Consider the following 17,324-nt stretch of genomic DNA (forward strand, 5'->3'; position numbering starts at 1 on the left):
AGCTACAACAGCTTCAACTCTTGTGGGAAGGCTTTCAACAAGGTTTAGGGGAATTTTTGCCAGTTCTTCCAAGAGCACATTTGTGAGGTCACACACAGATGCTGGACGAGAAGGCCTGGCTCACTGTCCACTCGAAATCAACCCAAAGGGTCTCTCTCTCTCTCTCTCTCTCTCTCTCTCTCTCTCTCTCTTTTTTTTTTTTTTTTTTTCTCTCTCTCTGTACATCAACACACACACATACCCAAATAAAATATAGAAAACAAGCAGGGGAATAGTGAGGCTTTTAACAAAATATGAGACAAGAGATAACAGTTCAGCTTGTATTTTTGGGTATTTACATCTGGATCTGATAAACAACATAGAAGAGAACAACTTTTGTTTGAACACACCCATTCATGTGACCAAAATGTTGGAATATGTGTCTGACAGGTGTTTTGCTGCATATGTGTGTCCTTGATAATTTAAACCGTAAGTGGCGTTGAATGCCGTCACTTAATTTCGTATTTTGGCTTCCCCTATGGAGACTATATTTACAGTTAGAGGTTTAACCAAATTGAAAACCAGAAAACTTTCTCAAAGTGAAAAACTATTTACTTTCTCAAGTTAATTGAGGGATGCTTAGGTTATTGATAAAATAATTTTTATTCATCTTATTGTGGGATGATTATTAGATACTGTAGTAGTTGTACAATATATCATTAATAACCTGTGGTGATTGACTAGAAATAAGTCTTACGTCAGGATTTAAACATTTCTGCTGATGTAGCAGCTCTAATATCCACAGGTAGGGCATTCCAGAGGCCTGGAGCCCGAATAGAAAATGCTTGTGAGCCTGCCGACTTTTTTCTGGCTCTCGGAGCCACCAAGAGACCAGCGTTTTGCAAGCGTAGGTTTCGGGATGGAACAACTAAATCAGTGAGATAACAGGCCGCTAACCCGTGTAATATTATTAAGTAACAGGACCTTAAAATCACGTCTCAAGTGAACCAGGAGCCAATGCAAGTTGGCCAGAATGGGTGTAATATGATTGAACTTTCTTGTCCCCATCAAAAGCGTTTTGTACTAACTGCAGGCTTTTAATGCTAGACATGGGATGACTAGAAAGCAGCACATTGCAAAAGTCGAGGCGAGACATAACAAATGTGTGGACTATCATCACGGCATCACTATCATATAGGGCCGTACTTTAGCGATATTGCGAAGATGAAAAAAATCCAGTTTTGGTAATATTCTCAATATGCTTTTGAAAGGAGGGAGTTGAAATATAATGCTGAGATTTTTTGCTGACTCACTTTGGGTAAATTTGCTTTTGTCAAAACTCATAGAGTGGTGTCCTTAAACAAATGGCTGTGTTTAACAGGACCAAAAATCAACAGCTCAATTTTGTCATGCTGCTCCATATTAGCGCAATCATGTGGGCGAGTTAGTTTTAATGGCATGTAGGGATGAGTATCGTCGTCATAAAAGTAAAAGCCAATCTAATATTTGCGTATGATATCGCCTTGCAGCATCATATACTGTAAATACCGGACAAAAGAGGGCCGAGTACAGATCCCTGCGGGATTTTGCAAGTGACATTATAATACTCAGAGGTGACATTACCATGAATTACACTGTGGATCCTGTCCGAGTGATAAGATCTAAACCAAGAAAGTAATACTTGTATATACTGCACCAATACGTGTTTTGTAGCCATCTATTAGTATATTGTAAACAATGGTATCAAAGGCAGCATTGAGGTTGAGTAATAATAGTATTGATGAGGTGTCACAATCCATAGCTAGTAAAAGATCATTCGTCAATTTTGCAAGGGCCGTTTCAGGAGAGTGGTCTGCCCTGAAGAAGTTCAAATAGATTGGTTGAGGCCATGTGATCATTAAGATGTTGTACTGCAATTTTTTTCAAGAATTTTTCTAATAACTGGGAGATTTAACACTGGCCTATAATTGTAAAGACTCTCAGTATCGAGGTTGGGTCTTTTGAGAAAGGGTCCAATAAAGTCTTGAAAGCTGCATGTACACCGCTGGAGGAATAATATTTAAGATTGAAAGTCTCAAGATTTAAAAAATCAGCTCTTTAACGGGTTTCCCAGGAAGAGGGTTGAGCAAGCACATTGTTTGTTTTGCTGCACTAACGAGTTTAGTGTGTCTGTCAAGGGATACATACAAAATGAGAGAGGGTAGCCGTATGGGTATCTGCAATGGTGGCCATATTAGTCTGTAATCGAGGAATTCAACTGGGATTGAGGCACGGTTTCCTTAAACTAATTCCTAATTAGTTTAATTTTTTTGTAAAAAAATTACATTAAATCATCAGCTGAGAAGGAAGAGCTGTTGGAAGTAGGCTGCTTTTGGGTTAACATTGAACTATCCCAATTTTTTTAATTCAGAGCAGGTCAAGTCATAGCTCAGGTTTAGATTAAAAGCATTTTGAACCTGCTTGCTGAAATATCCCCCAGATGATGTCTTGAATTCCATCATTGTTTTTGTGAATTTCAAGGGAAAATACAATGATATTCCTTACAATTTACCAATTGTAGCCCTCCATCCATCCATCCATTTTCTGTACATCTTTTCCTCACAAGGGTTGTGGGCGTGCTGGAGCCCGTCCCAGATCAAATTATTCTCTACCATTTTGGACAAAAGTTAAAACACCAATGACCTCCGGGGGGCTTTCAAGAATTGGCAAATGACATAAGTTTAGGTCAAATCAACATTACAACATGACAGAAATAATGGGTGCTAACTTACTGTAATTAAATTACTTTATTGCAATTAAATAATAATTGCAATAAATACTGTTAATGACATGATTACTCTAACTTTCTCACTGTCCCAGCTATATGGACAGGTGTTGTCCAGAGTTCGAGTCAGTTTGACTTCCCCAACGCTGCGTTGCTTGAACGCAGCATGCTCCTCGTGGACATTCTTCAGGTGCTCGATCAAATTTGTTGTGTTGAAGCATTTAAATGACGTTCCCCACAACGAACTTCAGTTGTGCACAGACTGCAAATACCTTACGTGTTGTTTGTCTGAGACATCGCAAAATAGTCCCACACCGACGAGGTGTTTTTTTTTTTCACCGACAAGCTTGAAAAATCTTTATTGGCCGTCAGATAGTTACAGTACTGCGCAACAAGACACGTGAAAAGGCTAAAAATAAACTAGCTTTTCGATTCATACGCGACGGAGACGCAGAGTTACATGTCTTGTGTGGAGCTGATCAATGACGTCATTGATCGGATCGGTGAATTATGACATGAAAGCCGATCAGCATAAGATGCAAATTAGCGGCTGATACTGATAACACCGATCAGATTGGTGTAAGTCTGCCCAAAACATTGGGAAACACAACCAAACATGTTTGACAATCTTTGTAATTGTTTCATAGTGTGGACGTTCAATCCAAACAAAAGCAAGTTGGGTGATGTTTACAAACAAATGCTAGTGTAGTCAAGGCTTTATTTGCAATGTATTTTATTTTAAGTGTACCTGTTATAATGCTTTTTCTCACCTAAAAATGCAACATTTCAAAAAAAATATTCCACAGTACATTCTAAATTGTGTATCGGTTCCAGATCCAATACCTAGAAATGTTGATCTCTCTCTTTTGATGACAGACTCAAATGTTTTAGTCTACAGCAAAAATAAAGGAATTGGCATCAATGTTGCAAAACTTTTGGAGGAGTGTGTACATCCATCCATCCATTGTCTTTACCGCTTATCCTCACTCGGGTCGCGGGCGTGTATACAGTGCCAGGAAAAGTATTCGCCTGCTTCCTGATTTAAGCCAATCTTCTCTATTTAAAAATGCTTATTAGCTATTTAAATTTACATTCTTAACCTTGCTCTTCCAATTGTGTCTGCCTTTACCTTATCCAGCAGTTTGTTGTAATTTATGAATCTTTTAACATTGTTTTTAAACTCTTTGGAGCACTTTCAGATTTCTTTAAAATCCAGATCCAAAGCGTAAATGTATTATTATTATTATTATTGTTAATATTATTAATATTATTAATATTAATATTACTATTATTATATTCTTCAGCATCCTCTCTAACACCAACTGCCCTCATGTCTTCCCTCACTACATCTATTAACTGGCTTCCATCTCTCTCGCCGGGCAGCTCCATCCTGCCAATAAGCTCACTATCTGTCCTCCGAATGTGTCCAAGCCATAAAAATGTGGTTTCTCTGACTTTGTCTCTAAAACATATAACCTTGGCTGTCCCTCTGATAAGATCATTTCTCATCTTATCCAATTTGGTCACTCCTAAAGAAAACCTCAACTTAATCTCTGCCGCCTCCATCTCTGCTTCATGTCATCTCTTCAGTGCTATTGTCTGTAAGCCAGATATCATGGCCAGCCTCACCACTGTCTTAGAAAACTTTCCCTTCATCCTAGCAGAGACTCTTCTACCACGTATCACACTTGAAACTTTCCTCTACCCATTTCAACCTACTTGCCTCTGTTTCTTTACCTCCTTACCATACTCACCATTCATCTGGACTGTTGATCATAAGTATTTAAAGTCTTCCACCTTTGCTATTTCTTCTCCCTGTAGCCTCACTCCACCCCTCTCATTCATGTACATATTGCATATTGCAAACAGGAAGGGGCTCAGAGCTGATCCCCTATGTAGTCCCACCTCCACCCTAACCTCATCTGTCACACCCACAGCTCTCCTCGCCACTGTCCAACAGCTCTCATACATGAACTGTACTATTCTAACATACAGTACTTCTACCTCTGCCGCCCCAGACTTCCTTATACAGTACCACCATTCCTCTCTGGGTATCCTGTTATAGACTATAATGACACAATGCAGCTCCTTCTGACTTCTCTGTACTTCTCTATCAATACCCTCAAGCCAAATAATGTGTCTGTGGTACTCTTGATTGGCACAAAACTACTGCTGCTCACAAATGATCACTGGAGCCTTACTTCCACTACGCTTTGCCATGACTTGCACATCACCATTCTGTGCTGTCTGGTTTCACTCTTCCCTACCACTTACCTTACAGTCACTGATCTTCATGAGATCACATTGTCTGCAAAAGATGTAGTCTCCGTGTACCCTTCTACCGGCGTTCTTGTCAGTCAACTAATGTCTCTGCTTCTTCTGGAAGAAAGTTTTCACTACAGCCATCTTTTGGCAAAGTCTACGAGAAGCACTCCCTTTAAGTCCCTGTCCTGGATAGCAAACCTAACCATGCCTTCTCCATCATCCCTGTTTCCTTCACCAGCATGTCCAATCTCCCCTAATCACTACTCTCACGCTATCTGCTGAGATGCTCTGAATTACTTTGTCTAGCTCCTTCCAGAATGTCACATACTACCTGTGGAGCATAACCACCAAGAGTATTAAACATAACACCCACAATTTCAAGCTCCGTCACTCAATCTCTTTTTCAACTCCAGGACATTCTTAACTATCGCTTCCTTTAAGATCACCCCTACTCCATTTCTGTTCCCATTTGAACCATGCTAAAATAATCTAAACTCTGCTCCTGCCAAACTGCGTTTCCTCCAGTTCTACTGGACACACAGTAGATCTACATTTTTTCTAATCATCATGTCAGCCAACTCCCTAGCTTTACCTGTCAGTCCCAACAATTAAAGTCCCTACTTTCAGTTTGAGATTCTGTGCTTTCCTCTTCTCTTTCTGCCTATGGACACACTTTCCTCCTTTCCTTTGTCCTTGACATACAGTTGCTGAATTTCTACCGCCGCCTTGTAAGTTAACTGCGCCACGGGGGTCGTTGTAAGCCCGAAACTGATACTGTATGAAATTCTGAGAATGCATGCTCATATTCTTTGAGCAAAGTTTTACGTCAGATGCCTATCTTGAGTTTGTCTGTGCTTGGGACCAGCCTATGGTTTGCGGTGGCTTGTGCCCCCATAGGGCTACATTATGTAGAAAAAAAAAAAAACTTCAATAGTACCTGTCAGACAAAGTGAAGCCCTGTATGCACTTTTGCAGTTTGTTTATAGCAGATCGAGAAGGTTTCTTCCTCTTTTTGGAAAATCCACGTTGCTGTTGTTTTGGAAGACGTCAGCTGTGATGAGGTAACAATTTAGGTGTGCTGTCAGTGGGTCACTGATGGCCTGGTGGAGTTCATAGAGTGCCTCGCTTCTACTGCTGCGATTAGCAGTGGGGAAGATGTAAATCGCAACCAGCAGAATTTATATAAATTCCCTCGTAAGCTAGAAGGGGCAGCACTTAATGAAAATAAACTCTGTCCGTGCAGAAACACTGTTCAACAGCAGTATTCTGGCACCAATAATATATGGTAAGACAATATACACTCCCCGCCACGAGTCTTACATCCCAACACAGAGACTGGGTCTGCACAGTAGCATGTTAGCCCTACTAACTGGATAGCAGATTCCAGGATGTTGTCAGTGGGCCACGATTCCGTAAAAAACAGAAGACACGTATGTCAATGCTGCGCATATCTCAAGTGTTGTGTATGGTCAATTTCATTGTATGGTGGCGGAAGACTGGCCAGGATGAGGGATGGTATCGCAAGCCTTTGTGTGCTAAAGGCTAGTCTCGCCTGGATGCCTCCACACTTTACAATGCTTTCACGTCCTCTGTCATGTCTCCTCTCAGAGTGTAATACAGCAGGTAAGTCCGGTGATGTGGTGAATGGCGTAGAAGTCTCAGAAGATGACAGAGATTCTCTGTGACTCTCTGGTCATGTTTGTTTTGTGGTATCTGTGGTACTTTAAACCAAAAATTTAAAGTATTTCTAATAAGCACCATCAAATGTGAACTACATAACATAGACACAGAAGTCATCAAACCTCAAGATTCATGGCCACTTGAACACTTAGCTGATGCTTTGCTCTGTGGGATAATGATTTTTTTTGTATCGCACACACTTACACTGTTTGTCATACTGTGTTTAGTGTCAGTACTCTGGAAGGCTGTGAAATCCTCCTGAGCCCCGAGGTGATGTATGGTCCTCCCGGTCTGGACCTATCCTGCCCAGTGGCCATGACCCTGGCTCACTGTGCTGAGGTAGACTCTGAGAACTGGAACATTCAGCTCAAGAGGAGGACCCAGGGCAGTAAATGGGAGGTAAGCGCTGCAGGCACACACCTGTCAAATACAGCTCTACGAGATCTTTGCTTGACCCAGAAATGACATTTTACTCAACTTCAATTGTGTTTTCTCCACAATGTTTCCGCTCTTTGTTTTACTGCTAAATGTGAATAGCACCACTATTTTTTTGAGAAGTACATTAAAAAGCCTCTTGTCAGATTTAACCGGTTTCAATAAGTACATTCAAAACAAAGTTATTGTCTCACTCCAATGGGCTTTTTATCTTTAACTAATGATATAACTAAACAAAATCTCTGTGGGCGGACTTTATAATTTTTAGTCAGGTTCTCTTAATTGTGTCACGATCTGATGTTAACGGTACCCAGAAGCAAGCAGAGGCTTTTGGCCATTGGTCTGAGGGTGGTGCCCAGAAGACAAGCTGGCTGCTGCGCCCACCGCTTTACAGAACTCCTTCCAAACAAAAGAGGTGAACTGAGGACCTTGGTCCGAGTCAATGGGGATACCGTTGAGTTTGAAAACATGAAAAACAACGAAGTTCACAGTTTCAAAGACTGAGGAACGCTTGGGAAGGGGAATGTAATACACATACTTACAAAATCCATCGATAATAGTAAAAATGATAGTGTTACCTTCAGAAGGGGGTAGGCCGGTAATGAAGTCCAAAGCGATGTGAGACCAAAGGTGGCTTGGGATGGGTAAGGTGCACAGCAGACCTGCATAGACGGAACAGGCTTGCACGAATTCCCGGGTGTCTTTGACCAGGCTGGGCCACCAGATATGTTGCTGGATGAAATGGATGGTGATACCGGGATGACAGGTGACCTTGGAGTTGTGGGCCCACGGAAGGACGTCAAAGTGTGCGGAATCGAGTACAAATTGTCGGTTCGGAGGTCCGGTCTAGGGATCAGGGTGAGTCTCTTGAGCGTGTTTGACAACCAGTTCAACTTTCTGGGTGGATGCCCCCACAAAGCAGGAGGAAGGGAGGATAGTTTCATGTTCTACAGGACTGGAGGGGGGTGAGTATCTGCAAGAAACGGCGTCAGGTTTGCTGTTGCGGGATCCAGGTCGGAAGGGGAAATTAAATTTGGCTCAAGAAAAGGGCCCAGCGAGCTTGTCTGGGGTTAAGGCGTTTGGCGGAACGGAGGTAAGCCAGGTTCTTGTGATAATTCCCGATGACAAACGGTACTTCAGTCCCTTCCAGCCAGTGCCTCCATTCCTCCAATGTCCAGATGATGGCTAGCAGCTCTCGGTTGCCAACGTCGTAGTTCCATTCCGCAGGGGATAGACGACGGGAAAAGAAGGCACAGGGGTGAAGTTTTTGGGAAGAGGGGTCCCGCTGCGAGAGAACGGCCCCCGCCCCAGTGTCTGAGGCGTCCACCTCTACCACAAACTGGAGGAAGGGGTCTGGGTGACGTAGGATGGGAGCACTGGTGATATGGGTTTTCAGCTGGTCGAAGGCTTGGGATGTGGCTGGTGTCCATTGGAACGAAGAGCTGCTGGAGGCAAGACTGGTGAGAGGAATTGTGACTCTACTATAATTGAGGATGAAGCGGCAGTAGAAATTGGCGAATCCGAGGAAACAGTTCTTTGCGGGTGGTGGGAGTGGGCTAGTTAATGACTGCTTGGATTTTGGCAGGGTCTCATTGCAATTGTCCTTTGGCAATGATGTAACCTAGGAAGTGTACGGAGGAGAGATGGAAATCCCATTTTTTGGGTTTGACATACAGGCGGGCTTGACATTTAAAGGAGCCGCTGGAGGACTTGGCATAGAAGGACTCAAAAGAGGGGTCGATAAGGGGTAGTGGTGATTTATTCTCCACGGTGATGTCATTGAGTCCACAGTAGTCTATGCAGGGGCGGAGAGTGGTATCTTTCTTCTCGACAAAGACGTCTTCTACTGGAGACTTGGAAGGTCGAATGAGTCCAGATGCCAGAGAGTAACGGATATAGTCCTCCATTGCTTTTTTCTCAGGGCGGGAAAGGTTGAAGAGGCGGCTGAATGGAAGAGGGGCCCCCAGTAGAAGATTAATTGCGCAGTCGTAAGGGCAGTGTGTGTGTGTGTGTGTGTGTGTGTGTGTGTGTGTGCGTGTGTGTGTGTGTGTGTGTGTGTGTGTGTGTGTGAGACAAATGGCCAGGTCTGAAAACAGGGCAGATAAAATGATATTCTTCAGGTACCTGAGAGATGTCAACAAGTGTGGCAGATGGTGGTGATTTACAGGAGGGCAAGTATGGCAGAGAGCAGGTAGTGTGGATGGCAGTGAGGGCTCCATCCAGTGATTAACAAGTGCGTCCAGTCTATGGCGGGGTTATGATTTTTGAGCCAGGGAATTCCGAGGACTAGTGGGGTCTCAGGGGAAGGACAAAAAGAGGGATGTCCAGAAATAAGTAGGGTGAATGGAACTGTTTGGTGGGTGACAGGAGATATGACTCGCTCATCCAGGGCTGTAACTTTCTAGGGAGGTGGAAGTGGTTGGAGAGGGAGTTGGAGCTGAAGTGTTAGTCCTTCATGAAATAAATTGTCATCTGCACCAGAATCAATGAGGGCAACTATGGGTGTATTGTGAGCGGGACCAAGAATGCAAGCGGGAACGGTCATACGGGAAGAAGAGCTTGAGGAAGTAGTGGTTTGGCTCACCATGGCACTCTCGGGTCCTGGTGAGCCTGGTTTTTTGGGCGTAAGGGGCATGTGGCAATGAAGTGACCAGATTTACCACAATAAATACGCAGTCGCTGGGTGACACAACGCTGACATTCCTGAGGTTCTAGTCGTGTGTTACCTAGTTGCATGGGCTCATCTGGTGCAGTGCGGGGTGACAAAGAGGCAGTCGGAGGTGCAGAAGGCGTGTGACGTGCTGACGGTGCATGTTGTAACGCCTGCGGAGTTGCTGGGTCCATGCTGGCCAGAGTATTCTGTCACAATCTGATGTTAACGAGACCCAGGAGCAAGCGGAGGCCGATAGGGTTGTGGTGAAAGGTTTATTGAAGTGGATATTAAGGTGGATCCTTGGGGGCGTATTGGCTATTCGTCGAGATGGGGAACGTGCAGCAGGCGGTGGCGTGAGCAGGTGGATGGCTTGGCTTCAGGCCACATAAGGGTAATGTCGCAGCAGGAGTAAAATAAAGAAACAATTATAGTGAGTAACAGGCAGGATGAGGCATGGCTGCTGTCAGTCAATGGGGGGAATGGTGAGAGAAGTACAAAAGAGGGCATAAGGGGCTGTTAGACAAGGAAATAATTGATTAGTGGATCAAGAAAGATCCTGCACAATGAATTTAGACGTGAGCAAATCAGGTGGAAAACCAAGGGCGTTGTTTATGTGCTGCCAGCAATTCTGTTTTCCTGCAATATAGCAAATGATCAGCTGATATTTTACTTTCTTCTCAGCTTCGCTCGAATGTCAAAGAATAAAAAAATGTTAACCTGTCCTGCTTGGCCCTGCTGGTCATGCAGAATGGAAGATCTGTATACCGTTTATGCCAGAATAGTTTTTCTCTGCAACACTAGAGTTTCATATACTGCCTCTGTGGTTATTTGTGTTATATAATTCTTGAAAATTGCAGTCAAACAGAACGAGATTTGAGAGGGGAGAGACAGCAAAGAGAGGACAGCGAGAAAAATAAGCACATGTAAAGACAGGACACTGGCTGTAAGAAAATCGAACAAAAACAACAAAACATCCAATGTCTACTACAATATTACATTGGATTCTGGTTTTATTCGGGACAGTTGTGCTATACCCTATGAGGGAGGGAGCGGACAAGATAGAACTGAACAGGACAGGGATAAGACGCGAAGAGAACAGGATATGGGTAGTGAACAGTGCAACTGGAATATGGTAGGAGTAGCTATGTAATATGTGCACACCTGTTGAAACTGAGTGCAAGTGAGACGACAGTCCAGGAAGTTCGCAAAGTGATATGAGTTGTGTATAGCAATTCGGGAGAGGCCCCAACCCTAGCAACTAAGTCCAATGGATGTGTCTCTGTGGGCACATGCAAGTGAATTGACACTGTCACGCATGTGCAATAAATGTCAGAAGTTGTTGGAGATGAATGTGTCTGAAAAAAAAAAGAAAACTAACATTCTTTGCCTACAATTCATATTGCATACCTGTAGGTGTTTGATCCCTACAATGCAATGTCAGAATGTTTTCAATTGAATCTACAGTCTGTTTTATATTATTCTCAATTAAGTCGTGTTGCATTTAATCCCAAAGCCATAACAGGCAAAACCTCTGTCACTTTAAATTATTTTGTTTTTAGCTGTAACCATCAAGATGATGACACGTAATGGAGTAAAAATAATGAGGAGAAAAATTCAGTCAGACCGTAATGTAAATGAAAATAGGACAAAAACTTTTAGCAATCCACACACGGGTCAAAATAATGAATACTGCAGATTTGCCCCTGGCTGTTGTGGTGGTTGTCAGCACTTAAAAGAGCTTGTTATGAAGTTTGCTTTCTCCATTGTCTGTTCTAGGTGCAAATGTTATTTTCTGAACAAGGAAATGGAGGCTTTATGGAAGGTTTAAGAGCAGCTGCATCTCTTTCATGCATCAACCTAAAGTACATAAATAAGTCGTTGGCATCCTCCATTTTTGATATTGTCATAACCCTTTTCATAGCAGCCATTTTGACATGAAAGGACAGATTATGCAAAACAAAAGGGCCAAATTGATTTTCATTAAACGTTATGGATAGGACCAGTGTTGTCACAGTTACCTTGAAAAGTAACTTAGTTACTTTACTGATTACTTGAGCTCAAAAGTAACTTAGTTACTTTACTGATTGCTTGATTTCAAAAGTAACTAAGTTCGAAAAAAGTTACTTTTTAGTTACTTTCAGCAGCTGCCAAGTGGCAGTAATATCACTTATCCACAGTACAAAAAAAAACAGCTTAACACTACCCATTACTTGGTAATGTACGCCACATAGGTTGCAGAATGATGTCAGCAACATGAAGCAATACTGGAGCACCTTAAAGCGGAGTCAGGCACAAACAAACCATTACAGGAGTCCCTTCTGCGATCAACTTGCTCATTCAGGGTCCTATTACTCTATTTCCCCTGTAATAGTTTCCACAAACGGAACAGTGGACGACAAGTTAGCCTGTCCGCCTCACAGTTCTGAGGTTCCGGGTTGAAATCCGGCATCCCTGTGTGGAGTTTGCATGTTATCTCTGTGCCTGTGTGGGTATTCTCCGGTGACTCCGGAAACCCACCCAGGCACGGGGAGAACATGCAAACTCCACACAGGCGGGGCCGGGATTTGAACCCCAGTCCACAGAACTGTGACGCTACTGTGTTAACCAGTCGTCCACCGTGCCGGCGACAATAAATTGAATAATAAAAAATAATAATAATAATAAAAATAAAATGAGGTCGAGGGTTGAGGTCAGCTGCTTTTTCAGATCATTGAGTGGCCTTCCCCGACCAGCGGAAAGGGCTTGAGGTGGATGAGAGGACAGTAAGTGTGGCTGCGACACGGCTGTTGTTAGCAATTCAACAGGAAGGTTTGGTAAAGCCGAAAAAACTGTTTTCCAAGTGGCCTCTCGAAAAAAAAAAAAAATGTATTTGTTAATTTTTTTAAAATTGTAAATGTGGTAGAAGACACATGTGGCCCATGCCCACACCCAGTGGACCCTGGATTAATTTTAAAAAGAAAAAGTGTTCGTTTATTTTACGTTTCCTCTATCGTGACAGAGCAGTTTTAAGTTGCAATAATACCATTCACCATTAGATAGCAGAAATTGTTTACTACAGCACCACATCCTCATCAGAAAAGAAGAGTGGTGACGCCATGATGAAAGTCAGCAAGAAGAGTGAGTAATGACACCGTAGGGGAAAGGTGCGGTAAGAGAAAACTCGACCATGAAAATTGCAGTCCCATGTGGCCCCCTGGTAGCGCTGACAAAAACTGGTGCCACCCCCCACCATAATTTAAGTTGCCCATCCCTGGTTTAGGCCATCCTGTGACATTTTCTGGATCAATCTCCACCTCCAGATAAACGAAGATGAACCTGCCAATCATGCCTTGGATGACGTCATTAACAAGGGCTTGGAAAACAGCAGGAGCATTTGTTAATCAAAATGGCTTGACCAGCTATTCATAGTAACCCTAGTGCGTGTCTCCCTCCTATACGCAGACAATATGGTGTAGCGTATATGGGGGTTAAATAAAAATGTAATTAATTCATTCATCTTCCGTTCCACTAGGGTCGCGGGCATGCTGGAGCCTATCCCAGCTATCTTCAGGCGAGAGGCGGGGTACACCCTGAACTGGTTGCCAGCCAATCACAGGGCACATATCAACAAACAGCCATTTGCACTCACATTCACACCGATGGGCAATTTAGAGTTTTCAATTAACCTACTAAAAATTTAATTAGTTTGGAAAAAGATACAATGGAAGGTAATCACCTGCATTCACTTCCGGGTTAGTCCGATTTACGCTTTAACGTGAAAATCAAACTAATGTGTAAAGGTGCCCCACGTCACTTTTTATGTGTATAAAATTTAGGAGAAAGGGACAACAAACCTTTTATCAGTCTCGTAATCTGAAGGTTTTTACATGTATTAGGTAAGAGTTCTCGATAACCAGAGGTCTTTAGTCGAACCTAAACATACGTAAATGTTACAGGTAGTGAATTTTTATAGAAAATTTAATTAGATCTAACATGGGAATCTACAGGGGAACAATGCAGGAAATAAAACACAAAGGACAGACAAACATTGGCAAAGGAGACTAACTTGTGATATGAGGGTGGAATGAGTGTGTATTGACAATGCATAGAGCTGGGGGTTCCTGTTCTCGTTAATATAAACCCAAATATGCACTACTCTGTACTTTTCGTAGACCACAAATTGGATTTACGTTGGCTGGGCAATCTCCCGACTGTTTGGCTGGTCTGGCCAGCACGGGGGAACAGGTGGATTTGCTGGAAAAGGAGGAAGAAAAAAAGAAGAGCAGGAAAAACAAAAAGTTCCCAAGAAGGGTGGCCGGAGCCCGTTATGTCACTGTTCGCAAGACGTTAGGAGCGGACGTGTGCAGCCCGCTTCCTGCCGAACGGAGTTTGCCCAAGCACCCAAAAGGGTAGCTGGGAGCGCTGGCAGGATGCCCTGCGGCGGGGAAGTCTCCAACAGGGACGATGGACCGCCTCTTAATGTTACTTTTCCATTTTAGGATTATTTTGTGGTTTAAATCCAGTGGGATAAAATATTAATTACTGGATTTAAGATAACGAGACCATTTTACAGCCTTGCATTGTCACGCACACATCCTCTTTAATTCCTGTAACGAATGTCTCAGTTGTATGTGGTTGTTGAGAACACTGTAATATTTGCAATGTGGCATTTGTCTTCCATTTCCAGGCCAGTCTAGTACTCACACTCTTTCACTACGAAGCCACGCTGTTGTAACACCTGCAGAATGTGGCTTACATTGTCTTGCTGAAATAAGCAATGATGTCCATGAACAAGACATTGCTTGGATGGCAGCACATGTTTCTCCAAAACCGATATGCACCATATGTACCCTATATGTATCCAGTGTATACAGTGAGAAACAACAACTTAAACTGTTGGCCTATTTGCTCATGCAGTTGTTCACAACGTAGTTAACTTCTCCCCATCCCTGCTTGTGAACAACTGAGCCTTTCTGAGATGCTCCTTTTATACCCAATCATGATGCTCACCTGTTTCCAATAAACATGTTCACCTATGTAATGTTGCAAACAGGTGTTTTTTCAGCATTCCTCAACTTTCCCAGTCTTTTGTTGCCCCTGTCCCATCTTTTTTGGACGTGTTGCATGCATCAAATTCAAAATGAGAGAATACTTGCAAAAAAAAACAAAACAAAAAAACAATAACATTCAGTTTGATCATTAACTATCTTCTTTGTAGTGTCCATCCATCCATCCATTCATTTTACAAACCGCTTATACTCACTAGGGTCGCGGGCGTTCTGGAGTCTTTTCCAGCTATCTTTGGGCGAGAGGCGGGGTACACCCTGAACTGGTCGCCAGCCAATCGCAGTCTTTGTAGTGTATTCAACTGAATATAGGTTGAAAAGGATTTGCAAATAATTGTATTCTTTTTTTTATTTACATTTTATACCACGTCCCAACTTCATAGGAATTGGGGTTTGGACTTATTCAGGAAGCTTAGGTCAATAGACTGAAATGGGAAGGGTGTGTACTGTTGTCGATCTACAAGTGAGCACAGGAGTTGTGCTGAAGAATAATAGAGAGTGGAGATATTGATACACGTTACTGTTCGTGGTTTGTTTAAATAATAAACAATCATAACAGGGGTGGTGCTCATGACGATGAGACTGCAGACAGAACAAAATGACTACCAATAAATAAGTTGTCTTGAGTAGTCCACCAGTTGTCTACCATAGGAACCTCCACCTCAGGAGCAAACCCACTTAAGTGGTTATTACAGCTGTCATCTAAAAATAGAGCATTTTTGCCAGTCATGGGCAGCAAAACTCTGTGAGAGGACGCTATTATGTAAATGAGCCGTATTGTTGCTTCAAAATCAGGAAAAATTCAGAACTGCTTGCTGAAAGACCCAGTTTCTGAAAAAAAAGGATGCTAACAAAAGAATTACTTTGTTGTGTAATTTCACGCGATGTATGAGTAGGCACTCCAGAGACACAACTATTTGCATACAAGTAATTAAAAAATGATAATCCATAATACTGTATGTCCCCTTTGAGATAAAGTTATTGTATATTGATGCTATTAACAGGTATGAAGTGAAGCACAGTGGAAGGAGGTGGAAGGAAGTTAATCATTAATGGTTTGCATAAACTATACTGCACCGAGATACAAAACTTGTTGGAAAACATGTCATTATTTTACTTCTTATGAAATGTCCCCTGATGGAACAACCAAGGTTAGAGTCAGTAAAATATTTCTGTATGGTTATCATTCACCTATAATATATATATATATATATATCAAATAAATAAAAATATTAATTAAAATCAATGCATATTTGAAAGAACTATTCACATTTTCTCTCAAGGCAAATATTTCCCCTTGCATTTTGAACCTGATATTAATGATATACAATATACTGTGAGCCATGGTTGTATATATATATATATTTTTTGTTTGTTTGTTTTCATTCAGGCTCATGTTTAGTTAACATTGCTTTTCATAAGCAACCAGGGTGTGTGACTGGAAAAGGGTTTCTCTGAGGGTGATGTACCAATGTGGAAATGGACCGCAGAGAATGAAGAACTACACGATTCAGTTTATTCTAATATTTATTGGGGGGCACAGAGATCATCAGAGGTTCTTGGTTTGTAATAACGGTATTCCATAGAGAGTGTAAGAGAGAGAGAGAGAGAGAGAGAGAGAGAGAGAGAGAGAGAGAGAGAGATTATAAAATGTATAATACCTGCAAATACTTGGCACCATTAAAGTTCATGCCTTGTTGAAATAGACATTATCCACAGAGGAGTTCATAGCGCTCATAGCATTATCATAATATTCATATTGCAGTGTGTTAAGATGTGTTTATGAGAGAGCTGAAAAGCCCATGTTCGAAGTGCATCAACATCACGTACCGGTATGCACAAGAGGAAGCTTCACTTTACATGAACAAGTGTGAACCAAGTGTTGACGTTATTCTGACTTGGCCTCGCTCATTTATGATTTGTTTCATATCGTAATACGATTCTAGTCAGATACCAAGTTGCCCACAGTGCTTAAGTCCTCATTGCGGCATTATATTGTCCTTTTTACAGAAACAATCTCCTCATACTTTACATTGACAAAAAAATTCAGATGCTAAATTAGAACTAAGCCGTAGTTCTACAGTTGTCACAATGTCAGATTAATTCAATGCAGAATATATAATGGATCGTATCAGAAGGTGCAGCAATACAGTATAGTTAAGCCCACAAGGAAGTAGCAAAAGACATTACAGGCGCATCTCAATGAATTACAATCATGGAAAATGAGTGAAACTCATAGTAAATAGATTCATGGGAAAATACCTTTCACAAAGCATTCTGAAAGGTATTCTGATTATTTCTTATGTGATATTCAAATTTCTTGATATGGTGAATTTGGGTTTATTGTTAGCTGTAAGCTATACTTATCAACACTATAAAATATGAAACCATGAAATGTTTCACTCTGTGTACTGTGTAGTGAGTCAATATAATATTTAAGTTTATTTTTGTATATAGAACTACTGTAATAAATTACGTTTTCTACGGTATTTTAATTTATTGA

At 41.9% G+C, this 17,324-nt stretch overlaps 1 protein-coding gene across 3 annotated transcripts in view; it reads left to right on the forward strand.

Moving 5' to 3' along the window:
* unc5db (unc-5 netrin receptor Db) overlaps positions 1-17,324 on the forward strand; it is a 189,676-nt gene that overhangs the window by 146,440 nt on the left and 25,912 nt on the right. For all 3 annotated transcript variants that reach the window (XM_061671017.1, XM_061671019.1, XM_061671018.1), the window contains one exon: positions 6,916-7,087. In XM_061671017.1, the coding sequence (XP_061527001.1) occupies positions 6,916-7,087 (172 nt within the window). The remainder of the gene's footprint in view (positions 1-6,915; positions 7,088-17,324) is intronic.

The sequence above is a fragment of the Phycodurus eques genome, chromosome 3, assembly GCF_024500275.1.
Source record: "Phycodurus eques isolate BA_2022a chromosome 3, UOR_Pequ_1.1, whole genome shotgun sequence".
Lineage (NCBI taxonomy): Eukaryota > Metazoa > Chordata > Actinopteri > Syngnathiformes > Syngnathidae > Phycodurus > Phycodurus eques.